Here is a 13,301-nt window from a genome sequence, read left to right as displayed (position 1 = left end):
GAACCAGCAGCACTCGCTGTCCAGCAGTGGATGGGAGTTTGAGGACCGGTCAAAATAAAAACATGCACATGATTTTCAATATTCTGATTTCACCTAAAGGCAACTCTATGAATGACATTTTCACTAAGAGGACTTTTACAGCCGTAAAAACACAGTAAAGCACAAATATTAATTACCAACAGGGCCGATACGATTCATTGAATGATTCCAGAACCTCAATGTTTACAGTTCTTCCAGGCAAATTGTCTGCATTGAAGGTTCATTAAACTGTTTTACCATTTACCTTGCTGTGTTCCAGCCGGATAATGGTTTGTGCAGCTAAACGCTCTCACTTCCAGTGCTAAGTGCTGTTAGCATCTGTGCAGGGAGGCGGCGGGGGACAGAACGAACTGCCACCCAGAAAGAGACAAAAACCGCCAACGGCATGGGATCACTTTAAATAGAAAAGATTACACAGCTCTGTGTGTGCACCGCAGAGCAGAACTGGTGTTTCACGTCAGCTTGACCTCCGACCTCAGCAGGAAACATCCATCACATGCATGGAGTTCACTGGTCGCTGCTGGGATCTGATATGTAATGCATGTACAAGAAAATACTTTTAGGCTAACATTGCATGGACTTGCTGAATAAGAAGAGAATCTACCTGAAATAAAATAACTAAAAAGTGCAGTAAATTAGAAACGTCTATTTAAAAAAAATGGTTTTTAAGCTTCAAACTTGACTGAAGGTGATGTTTGAATTGTATTGTGTTTATTAAGACTTATAGACTATATAATAAAAATGGATATAATTAAATGTTTTCTTATTAAGTAAGGAACAGAATAGTTTTTTCTTACAATTTTTTTCTTTCATATTACTTTTATTAGCTTAAGTAGCAACTACAGAACAAACAGTTGACTGGAATACCTGACGGATTAGTTGATTACTAAAATAATAATTTACAACAGTAGAAAGATAGATTGTTCTATAACAGTGGCTGACACATTAGTAACTAATACCTGTAACAATATACAAATTTATACGTTAGTGGTCTGTTTTGAGTACATTTCAGGATTTATTTTGTGCATGATATTTTATCTTGACATGTCGTTTAATTGTATTTCCAACCGTTTGTTCCACTGGACCTCATCAGAACCACAGGCTGGTTTTCTCCATGCATCGATGCAGGAGCATGAACAACCATGGATGACGTGCATGATATTGAACACACTTCCCAATAGCTGACATTTTTGTTTAAATATCCCTTTTTTGTAATATTAATTTACTGAGACATTGAACTTTGAGTTTTTGTCTCCTGTAAACCATAATCATTGAGATTACAAGAACGTGGCTTGAGAGGATGAATGAATAATATACAAGTTTCATAACTTTTTCACAATATTCTAATGTTCTGTGCTGTATAGTAAAATAGGAGCTGAAAAAGTGGTTTGCTTATAAAAAGTTACCATTAAATGAAAAACAACTAAATTTATCATATTTTCTGGTAATCAAATCTATAATAATGCAAAGTTTTAAGTAAATGGAGTTGAAATTGATAGTTTATCAGAAAATATTATTCTAGACAATAAACTCAGTTGAAAGCCTCATATTGAATATATTAAATAAAGTCGTAAAAACTATTGGAATGTTGTTTAAAATTAAAGATTTAATAAAGGTAAAAGGCTTGAATGTTATACACTCCTCCTTGGTTAGGCCCTATTTGTTATATTGCTCAGACGTTTGGGAAAATGCAAGAACCATTGATATATTAGTTAAGTTACAAAAAATAGCTTTTAGGCTTATTAATAATGTGGGATATTGTGAACCAACTAACTTTTTATTCAAAGTAATACTTTTAAATGTAAAAACATTGTACATATATAAAAAATACTGTATAAAGCTTTGAACAAAAACCTTTCTTCTGAAACTCAGAAATAATTTAAGTTAAGAGAAAATAAATATAATTTGCGAGGTTTGTTAGAGAAAAAGAGGTAAAGTTTACATGTGTTTCAGTTATTGGTGCCAAACTGTGGAATGAATTGAGTGATAATTTTAAATTATGCCCTTTCTTTAAAAGAGCCTTAAAATGTAAAATGATAAAAGCTTATACTGTTATGTAGATGTTTCTATGTATTGTGTAACCATGTAAGCAGGTACTGTATGTGTATTTTTGTACATACATGCATCTTTAAATATAAATGTGTGTGTGTGTGTACATGTGTGTGCATATATACATATTATTTTGACTTTACTCTCATAACTGAATTCTTTAAGATGTTCTCTGTGTCACTGAGTCATAGATTCTGCATAATGCAAGAGAAATAAAACCAGGCTCCACGTTGCTCCATCGCAGGTTTCGCTGTGTTCATCCTGCCGTTGTCGGCTCCCTTCAGTCTAGCAGCTGCAGACATGAACACCCCAGTAGCAGGTCCAACAGCCACTCCTCCCCTTCTTTCCAACACTAATCACTAATCCTTCTTTCCAACAGATGACAGCTTTATCAACTGAACCAGTGCTAGCCTGTTGCGTAACCGTCTATCCCGTCGTGCCACAAGAGAACGAGGCCAATCGGAGGCGGCAGGGAAACGTCCCGATTGCTCTGCCCCGAGTGCCCTCCACCCTGAGCAGCTGGGCGGTGTTATGTCACAGCGTGAGCAGCCTGTTATGACGAAGAGCTAACAGAATGGCTGAAAGGAGCGCTGAGCTAATTTGCCAAACAAACCCAGAACTCGGGCCTGGTCAGTGGAGAGTTCGGGTTCAAACAAACAGGCGGCCAGTTTGGGTCGCTGAGCATCCGCTCAGCGGCGGTTTGATGTCATGCAGGGAGCTTCTGCTCCAAATAGCAAACTGAGACAATTAAAATCTTACAGGGACACTTTACTGCACTGCTGCCACCACAAACACATTTTTGCTAAAGAGTTTCAAATGGAGAATTCACATGCAAGAAAGATTAAAATAATCTCTCTCTATAGATTTAAAAATTTGGGCCATTATCAGTTATATAACTAACCTACCAACTGAAGTTGATAAATGAATGTGCCAACTATAATCATGATACAAATGTTCAAACTGTTCCACTCCTATTTTGTTGCAAGAGCATGGAGTTGTTTACCTTGTACATTAACATAAATGAATTAAAGTTTAGGTCAGAGTGCATCTCAGATATCTACTGAAAGTAGGGCTGTGACGACTCCTCATATGATTCAAGTACCTCAATTATTTAAATTCCTGGAGGCATATTATTATCTGTCTTTAAGTGTTAGCAGCATAACGTCTAATTTTCAAGTTTGGTCCAGGGGGATTTTATTGATCGATAGTCTCTACTGATTGTTTTTCTGGGGATCAAAAGCATACTTAACGTAACTGGCAAGATGCATAGAGTACAGCAGCCTTTCTCCTACCAGAGCTGCTTCCTGGTGGGGAAAAGCGCGGCGGGTTTATTCATACAGGTGAGTGGATAGACTGAACACTGCATTTGGCTGTGCTGTAGTTGATGCTTAACGCAAGTGTAACTTTACGGACGAACCGGAAAATAAATTCACCACCATTCCAGTCTCAGCAAATGGGTGGCGCAGTGCATTGTGGCTGTACTGGTAGATGTGTTTCTGTGTGTGACGGAGGAGCCAAATCCAGTCGTTTACATGGACACAAAAGTATGTGCATAGTGAGAGTTCACCTATTGAATTGACTGCAGATGAATGCATGAAGGAAAAACTTGTGTATAGACATCTTTGCAAGTCTCTTTGTGAGCCTGCCTCTTTATTATCCCGCTAGTTTTGGGATCTATTTCATTGTGTTGTGTTAATTGTCATGTGGCAGCCATTTTGTTTTTCCCTATTGTGTCCATATGGTTTAGCTAAACCAGTATTTAAATGCTGTAATGCGTCATTTCAGGAGGTCAGTCTGTCTTTTGTCAGTTTTGTCTTTGAGTTTAGTATTTTGAGTTGACTTCTTTTATTGGCATGCCTGTCTAATTGTTATGTTAATCATTTCTCATTCCTTGGGGGTAAATAAAAACCCACTTCTCTGAATTAATTTCAGCTTCTCCATTCTGCACCGTTTGGTCCCTGACAATGGCACACCTCCATTCACAGCCTGCTGTTAGAGCACTTCACATAATGAGCACGCAATGCTAAAGACATTCGGTGACAACACCTTGTTTTGGGCTTCACTCACACATCCCAGGTGTTAACATCTAATCAAAGGCTGTTTGCCCTGCGGCTCAGATTGTACCCTTCCTGCTTCCCAGTGGCAGCAGAAATGCTGACTTCCATTTCTGATCAGCAGCTCTCTGGTTACCACACCCTAAGTTTTCTTTTTTTTAATCCAGTTTTGAAACTGGATTAAAAAAAAAAATACAGAAAAAGTTTGAGATTTTGATTTTTGACTACATTTAAAGCCCTACACTCTAAAATGTGTTTTTGGCTGTAGTTAATTTTGTGGACTAATTTACATTAATTTCACTTAATTTATTTGGTCTAGTGATGACAACTTACTATTAATTAACTTAAAAGTTACAAAACTAACTGCCTCAAATTGACTTGCACTACAAAAAGTGTATTTCAGACAAATAAGTTCAACGGCGGGTTCGTATCCTACGTCTGACACAAGATTCACCAGGGATGGATCCTGCACCAACTGTGATGGCACAGGGGTAGAGCACAACTCGCATAAAGAGATCTTAGTCCTCAATGCTGCCGTCGTAAGTTTAATTCCAGCCTGATGATCTTAGCTGCATGACGTCTCTCTCTGTCATTACCCACTAACTAGTCTAACTAGTCTCAAAGGCGCCCTGAGCCAAAAAAAAAACCTGGTAAAAAAGAGATCATTTATTAGTTTGCTTCTTTATTTGAAGTATATGAAATGATTTGAGCAGGACCGACTTAAATTTGACATTTTTAACACAGTTAATGAATTCAATTATATAAACTGAGTTGGATGAACTTAATGAATTGAGTTAGATAATCATAATATGTTGAGTTTATCCAACTCAACATATCAAACTTAACTGAATTACTTGCTACCAATTGAAGCAATTCAATTCAGTTGGTTCAACTAATTGAATCAACTGAATTAGTTCAATTAGTTGAACCAATTAACTAATTGAACCAAGGCACCCTAGGAAATGCTACCCAGGTATGTTTAAAGTAGAATGATGTCCACAGCTTTAAGAAAACATGTTCACAATGTGAAATTCTCATATTTTTTTAATCTTTGAGAAATTCAAGAAAGTTAATATTTATTTTTAAAAATGTCTACACAATTCCACTAGATTCTCATCTCTCTTCACTGCTTCTTCTGGGGTTTCTCCTATTGAACTTGATTTCTCTGGTAGAATTTCAACCGGGTCACTCAGGAAACCGGAGGAAAGGAAACGGCGCAAGTTGATTTTCAATACTAAAACGTGCGCTGTGTTAGTATTGTAGCCTGTCTGTAGTTTTGTAATAATAATAATAATAATAATAATAATAATGGCAGCGGAGGAAGTGAACCAAACAGTTCAGTCTGTGTTGGCTATGTCTCTAAATACTGAATTAACATCACCAGTCATTTAGTTCAGCTCAGCAGTTCTGTCTTCGCAGTGGAGGATGGTTCTTTACAAGTTCTGGTGAGATTCATAGCATTGAACTGGCACGTTACACACATCATGGGGAAATGTTAGTGATTGGGTAATATTTAAAACTAGCAATTATTTCGAGGGTCCAGACATTACGGACAAAGCAAAGAGTAGAACTTGCTTTCTGACCATCACGCTCTTCTGGGTGAGAGTTGGTACTTGTGGGCTGCTTTACCTGCTGTCTGACCGCTCCGGATGTCTCTTTTTTCCTGCATTGAGCCTCGATGTAGCCAAACTCCATCAAGTGTTTGTGTTTTTAAAAGGTATATTAGATTTGTTGTGTTGATGCATTTTGATGTGCTTCAACCCGAGGCAATTTTCCATCGCAAACGTCCCCATTCACTCTTCAGCGTTAAAGTTTCACGCAACATTGGTTAGGATTTGTTGCTGCGCGCTTACGCAGTGTGAAGGAAAGAGAAGATGAGCTGCACATGCAGGCTGCGAAGTGAGATACAGGTGATCGGTTTTGGTGATTGGCAACAAGAGACAGTGATCGGCGATCACTGATCATACACTTTCAATCGATCGGCACACCTCTAATTACTACTAACATGGAAGAATGAGAGGCAGCCTACCTGGAGAGGAAATGGGTCCCTTCTTGGATGGGTTGGGGTAAAAAAGGGAAGGTTTAGAAGTGTTTGTCATGCAGCAAAAGTGACTTGATCCATTCGTGTTTCCAGTTGGAGAGCATCTGGTCGGTCCTGAGGGTTTACTGCAAGCATGTCCAGAAGGAGTTTCTTTACCCCTTCAGTCATAGAGCTCCTGGCCTTCTGAGGGATGTGCAGAATCATCTTGGGGTTCTCCAGCAGAGCTTCCCCAACAGGAATGATCTCAGAGCCCTGTCGAACGTACGTGCCCAGTAGTTCACGCTTCGACTCTGCATCAATGAACGTGATTCGTTCGACCATTGCCCAAATGATGATGCCAAGGGCAAAGATGTCAGCTTTAGCTGTGTAGTGGCCCTCCCAAACCTCCGGGGCCATGTAGAAGTCTGAGCCGCAAGCTGACGATAACCAGAACTTGTTGATGTTGACAGTGTTGTACTGGTTGCTCCCTTTGCCACCAGCTCTTACTGTAGGATCTTCTTCACTGGTCTTGGAGGTTAGTCCAGCACAAACCTTACTGAGGCCAAAGTCTGCTACCTTAAGTACAGGTGAACCAGATTTCTGCGAGATGAGAATGTTGTCTGGCTTCAGATCCCGGTGGACAATGTTGTTCTTGTGAAGGAAAGCAATGGCACTTGTTAGCTGGAGCATGAAGCTGCTGTTGGTCTGGGGGTCGGGTCGCCGAGACAAGATGTACTGGTTGAGGTCCCCACCTTCGCAGAACTCCATAACGAACCAAAGGTAGCATGGCTCCTCTGGGTAACCCAGGATGCGCTCACCTTAGGATTAGAAGACAATACTTTGTTACAACTCTAAAAGTCAAAAATGCCCAAATTATGAAAGCAAAAATCAAATAATGCTCAGGAACAAGAACACAATTATTTTCACATTAGCTCAGCATTAATGGTACTAAACTTTCTACAAATCTAAAAGCAATGGATTTTCCAGGAAAGCTAATGTGGCAAGGTTCTATGTCATGGCTTAAAAATGTCCCAAGTCTCTCCAATCATTCAGATATCTCAACCTGAAAAATCAGAATTGATTTATTTACTTACTTTCATTGAGGCACATTTTCCAGTGCTTCTCCAGTTTCCCAAGGTCTTTCTAAGTTTTACCTTCGACTGCTTTTTCATTTTTCCCACCAGTACTAACCCTATAATCCACTTAGTGATTAAAACATAATAAATAAAACAAACAACTGACAAATCTTTGAACAATTTCCAGCAGATTAATCATGTCTAGTCAGGCACTGAAGACCCGACAAAGGACCAGAAATTGGTTGTACAGTTGTCATCAGCCCTTTGAGAAAAGCCTTGTTAACGTGACAAGATGGTAGTAAAAATCAACAAGAATCCCATTTAAGTTGGTTCTTTATTTATTTGTTAATGTAAAAAATGGTCTTAATGCTCCAGTAATTAAAACAAGTGGACTGAAGTTGACTGACATTGGGCTTTCCCATCAGTGTCCCAGTGCTCAACTAGAGCTAGTGTTGGAACCAGTTCTTAACTGGTTCCACAAAAGAACTGGTTTGCTTTTACACCACCTAAGAACAAAGCCAGTCATGTCCTGACAGTGTTTCAAAAGGTTGATCCTGCCCTGCTTCATTCTGGGTTTATGCAAGTCATGAACAGCCTGGCAACAGCTTCCTTAAAATCATCACCATGACTTATTAAATCCTTCTAACAGCCCCTTCATGTAGTTGAAAATACCAGCTATGACTAAGCAGAACATTTACCTTTTTAAACTCTGGGTAGACAGTAGGAAGGATAGGAGGCAGGCTGTTTTAAATCTGACAAATCAAAAATGAAATTGAACCCAGGGGTGTAACATATGGCGCTCATTACGTCTATACTGGCTGAGTCCATGTTGTGCTCTTGCAGAAAGTGATTCTTTCTTCAAGTCCAGCAGTGAACTAGTGTCGATTTAATGTTATAGAATCTGTTTTATTCAGAACAGATCTCTTAACAGCTGCAATCAGCTGAGCTTACAGCAAAAACACAACACTTTGCGACCAGACTGATTTCGTGAAGGAGCAGTGACTGAGGCTTCAGTGAAACTAGATTCATGACACGCGGAGGAAACCACGTCACTTGCACGCATTGACCTGTCATGATAATCGCTGTGGAGTTGTCACGTATCGTGCCATTCCTGCTTCTTCGCTTCACACTTCTGAAACTTACAAGAATCAGAGCAAAACAAACTCAAAATGTTTAAGTCGAAGGCTTTAACATTGTTGCTGTGATCTATTATTTTCTGTTAGATAAAGTCTAGAAACAATGTCACTGAAGGATTTTACTTAGAGAGCCAGAACTGTGACACTTACATAACTGCGCTGCTATTAAAAGAAGAGTCGCAAACGTAGCAGCTGGGTTTAGTTGGAAACATAGATTGAACTAGAAAAGGCTGAGTTAGTATCAATAATATAGAAATAGCAATGATCAGCAAAATCATTAACTATATCAGAAGAGACAGACATAAATAGGTCAAGTAGAAACCCCCGACCTGAGTCGAAAAGTGTCTGAATCATAACTCTGGCTGATTTTTTACGTTTCTGAGTTTATGGTGCAGCATTAACGTTAAACGTCTAAGTGTTTAGTCAGGAAGAAAGTCTCTAACATGCAGCCAAGTAGTACACTTTGTTCTTGTTTGCGCTGGAGGAAGCACAGCGTTGTTCTCTCTGCGGCTCTTCTAGGTGATGTACAGCGACATCACTGTCAGAGAGGAGGCTGCAGAAGGAAATCCAAATCACTGGAGTAGAACAACGTTTCCCTTCAACTACAGTAAAAAAAACGGTGTAAATGCAAACTACTTCATCTGAGTGCAGAGTTAGCAGCAGTAGGTCCTAATCTCACAAAGTTGCATTTTATTTTGAAATACAGAAAGGTGATAAGTAGTTATTGCTTTTAAGCTAATTTTAGTAATGCAGGCTAAAATCTGCATTACATCCAATCAACTGGCTAAATCAGAAGTTTTCTATGCAGCAAGAGCATCAAAGTTTGGCTACATGTTGTTGACGCCAGTCAGCACATTATCTCCTGAATAAACTCAATTTGCAGGCCCTTGTTTCAGGTTTCAAGGCCTTTGTCTAAGCACCGAGTGTGTTAGAGTACAGGTACCTTTGAGGGAGGTCTCCACTAGCCGCAGGTACTGCTTGGACTTCTTGTTGCCGTGGCTCATCTTCTGGGCCAGGCCGTTCCGCTGCAGCACGCACTCCTCTAGTTGAACCACATTCTGGTGTCGGTTCTCTAGGCTCGTCAGGGCCCAGAACTCGGCCAGTGCCAGTTCGACGTTTTCTGGGGCGTCGCACTGGAGCCTCTTCACCGCAACCCTGGCCCCTGTTCTCCGGGCCACGGCCTCGTACACCACCCCGTAGCTTCCCCGGCCCACCTCCCGCAGCAGGCTGTACCGCGGAGACACGGCCGCCGCCGGCCTGGAGGGGTCACTCCGGAGGAAGGAAATGGAGAAGCAGTCCTCGTCGTCTTCCTCGTCCATGGCCTCAGCACGCCTGTTGTTGTTCCCCACTGAGAGGGAGCGGAGGACCTTCACCGCCTCCCGCTTCATCTTGGCGGCCACGCTGCGCCTGCAGCCCCGCACGCCGCCGCTTACCTTTCTTCTTCTCTTCCCGTCGCATATATCCATAGCTTATTCTTCGTCGCAAGCAAACATGAGGCGATTACGTGTTTATCTGTCATTACTTAAACTCTTGCCAAATAAAAGTTGGCCGTTCTTGCGTCTTCCTGGTCGAAGGTTTCGGAGAAGTTAAACCTCTGCCTGTCTAAAATGGCAGACTTACTTTTTAAGCTGTTAAAATGTTAAAAGTTGCCGATAAACCTGCCGATGCGCCACAGGCTGCCCGTCCAGATGTTCTAAATATTTTCTGCTTCCTAAACAAAATGTTCCAGCTCTTGCAGAGAACAGAGGGCGTGGCCAGAGCCGCAGCGCCGCCGCGCAGTGATTGGCGCAGAGAGGAAACGCTCGCTGACATAACAACTGCGTGTTTGTTTTAGCTTTAAACGGACAATTGTTATTGACGGTAAGCTAATTGCGTCAAAAACACATGTTTGCACCGGGGTTATAAGTTATTATCCAGCGTAAACGGTCCTGTCCTCCGACTGTAACGTGGCGGTGGGAGCACGTGGACTCAGGCGTGCTGCACGCGCGGCTTTAAATCTGTCAGGTCACAACTGCGCGTGTGGTTGCACGTGGGTGGATGAATGGACAGATAGTAAAAATACAACATGCAAAGTAACATATAGAACCACATTAGTGCAAAACATTGTTTAAGACAACCAGATAAAGACAATGTACCGGTGCAGAATAGTTTAGAGACGTTTCTGGAGAGGGAACAAATCAGAAAGGTTTTCTTTTGTTTGTTTGTTTGTTTTTGTTTCTCCCAGAAGGAAGAAGCTGAAAAGACAGTGAAGGAAATGTCCTTTGTGATCTAGGAAGCATTCCTGACCACATTTCCTCATCTGAACAATATAAATATTTCCAGAGTCAGTCCTCGCCTCCTCAACCCAACACACAAACCTGCTGTACAAATGTAAGCAACTTCATGCAAATTTAAGTTCATTCATACAGATTTTCCTGGCTTCTCCAACTAATTTCGTCTCTGAAGTTACATGTATTATTAAAAAAATAAATAAATTAAACTTAGCTCATCAAATCACAAACATCAAAACAATGATTGTAGAGTCCATTAGTTTTGATTCAACACTTGAAATCAGTCAGTTTTGGTTTCAGTCTAGATTTTAAGAAAAAATATAAATGCTGATACATTTATTTTAAACATGTATCAGGATTATCCTCCTGTATCTTAAACGAGAACATTCAAATCTCCAGTATATGTTTGAAACACCCACTGACTCACCAGACATTGCTTTGTATTTATCCAAACCAAAGCCGTATAAAAACACTGTAACATGTAACTAGTTAATAATTTTTTACAATCACTTAAAACATCCAGCAGGTTTCTCTAAAATGCACCTACACTGCACAAAGAAATTAGTTCAACCAACTTAATTGAATTGCTTCCGTTGGCAACAAGTAAATCAATTCAGTTTATCCAACCTAATTTATTAAGTTTAACCGACTCAAGTTATAATTTTTTTTTTACTGAATTCATTAAGTGTGTTTAAAATGGCAAATTTAAGTCAGCCTTAATCAAATCATTTAGTTTACTTCAAATAAAGAAGGAAACTATTAAATGATCACTTTTTCTGATCAGGGTTTTTTTTTTGTGGCTCAGGCAGTTTTTATATGAGACTAGTTAGACAGGATAGTGGATAATGACAGAGAGAGAAGACATGCAGCTAGGTCATCTGGCTGGAATCGAACTTACGACGGCCGCACCAAAGACTAATATCTCTTCATGTGAGTGTGCTTTACCCCTGCACCATCACAGCACCCTGCTTGGTGCAGCATCTGTCCTGGCGAACTTGATCATGACATCAGCCGCAGGCTGCGAACGCGGCATTGAACTTAATTGCTTCAAATACACTTTTGAGATTTGACTGATTTGAGTAAGAGTGACTTAAATGTGTCCTGCTAAACATACTTAATGAATTAAGTTATAAAAACTTAGTAAATTGAGTTGGATAAACTTAATGAACTGAATTGGAGGATCGTAACATATTGACTTGGTCAGACACGAAAATGGCATTGAACTCAATTGTTTCAAGTAAAGTAAAAAGTTCCCTTAAGTTAATGTCAGTCAGTTAGACTTGTAACTTTTAAGTTAAAAACAAAAAAAGTAAGTTGTCATCACTAAACCAAATGAAACAAGTGAGATGAATGTAAATAAGTCCATAAAATAAACTACAGCCAAAAACACCCTTCAGAGTGTGCACCTGGTTTTGTGCCGTTTTAACGCTCTGTGTGTGTGTGGCGCTGCATAAAGCCATCAGAACTGTCTGGATCACGGTGACGTCTATTCACCCTCTGCTTTTGCCAGCAGAACTAAAACCCCACAGAGCTATAAATCCATCCATTGTCTTCTTTCCTTTCTTGCTGCGCTGCATTCACAGTCCTGCATACCAGTCCTTTCGCTGCCCCAGAGTAGATGTGTCCACTGTCACAGCTCAGCAGCCAGTACAGCTTTATTTGTGGAACTTGTCAAAAGGGGGAATTAACTTAGGCTTAGACCTCTCCACTGAAATCAGCAGGAATCTAACCGAGTCCACAGCACTGTGAACTCATCAGTGGGCACTGAACTGCATTACGTTTTGTTTTGTTTTTTTTAGCAGAAAATAAGGAAGATTTAAGCATTTTTAAATTAGCTTAAGTTTTCACACCAATTTCCAACGTTAAGTTCAGTTAAAGCCAATCAAGATTTCACTCCAATTCCTCCGTTATCCAGACACTCTGATCCTTGCAGGGTTGGGAGTGGGGCTGGTGCCAACCCACCTCCAGCGACAGGCAGGGAACACCATGCAGTTCTCATGTTCATCCCCCTCCTTTTGCTTCTGAAGGACAAAGAAGGCTGCACTTCCTGTGCAGCACTGCGGCTTTACGCTGATTGCACCTCGGGATGCGCGGTTGTGTGATCAGCTGTTTGTCTAGAGGCGAGGCTCTGCCCAGACAGGGTCGCGAAGGCCACTTCTCTGCAGCAACAATGGCCTCCCTTCACCTCCTGGTGTGCTGTAATGTGCATTGTAGACACTCACTCATTGTTGATGTGAGAAAATGTTGGAGTCGTCTTTACCTACTGCTGCAGGAATTCAGAGAGCAGTAGCCTGCAATTCTAGCAGCTACGCTGGATCAGCGGCTGAGGAAGAATAAGAAAAGCGACAGATGGAGCTAGATAGACGAGATGGGTAGGATATTTGATCACTGATGTATGAAGCCTCAACTCGAAAAACAGAAACACACACAAGACAAGATTGAAATGACAGTATAAAAACGAATACTGCGTCACAAATAATCTTTGTTTTTGTTATTCTTTTTTATACGAACTTGCTCAGCCGACTGAGGAGGATTTTCGAGATGCAGATGATTTCAGCAGTCTTGGAAAAGCCCTCTACACGTCCACACGCAGTGTGTCTTCAGGACACAGCCCCACACCTGGAGAAACTCGTGTGGGGCTGAAAGAAAGTGAGGAA

General features: G+C 40.7%; 1 protein-coding gene across 2 annotated transcripts in view; it reads right to left on the bottom strand.

The window, feature by feature from the left end:
* The window catches only part of stk35 (serine/threonine kinase 35), a 28,042-nt gene extending 17,907 nt beyond the window's left edge, over positions 1-10,135 (bottom strand). The window contains exons 1-2 of one of the 2 annotated variants that reach the window (XM_023332340.1): positions 9,318-10,135; positions 6,172-6,980 (exon numbers count right to left, since the gene is read on the bottom strand). In XM_023332340.1, the coding sequence (XP_023188108.1) occupies positions 6,238-6,980; positions 9,318-9,840 (1,266 nt within the window). In that variant the 5' untranslated portion in view covers positions 9,841-10,135 and the 3' untranslated portion in view covers positions 6,172-6,237. The remainder of the gene's footprint in view (positions 1-6,171; positions 6,981-9,317) is intronic. The other variant, XM_005805802.2, reaches the window with a different exon arrangement.
* Positions 10,136-13,301: the final 3,166 nt, after the last annotated feature.

The sequence above is a fragment of the Xiphophorus maculatus genome, chromosome 1, assembly GCF_002775205.1.
Source record: "Xiphophorus maculatus strain JP 163 A chromosome 1, X_maculatus-5.0-male, whole genome shotgun sequence".
Taxonomy (NCBI): Eukaryota; Metazoa; Chordata; class Actinopteri; order Cyprinodontiformes; family Poeciliidae; genus Xiphophorus; species Xiphophorus maculatus.
The sequence above is the reverse complement of the archived record's forward strand: the minus strand, read 5'-3'. Positions and strand labels throughout refer to the sequence as shown.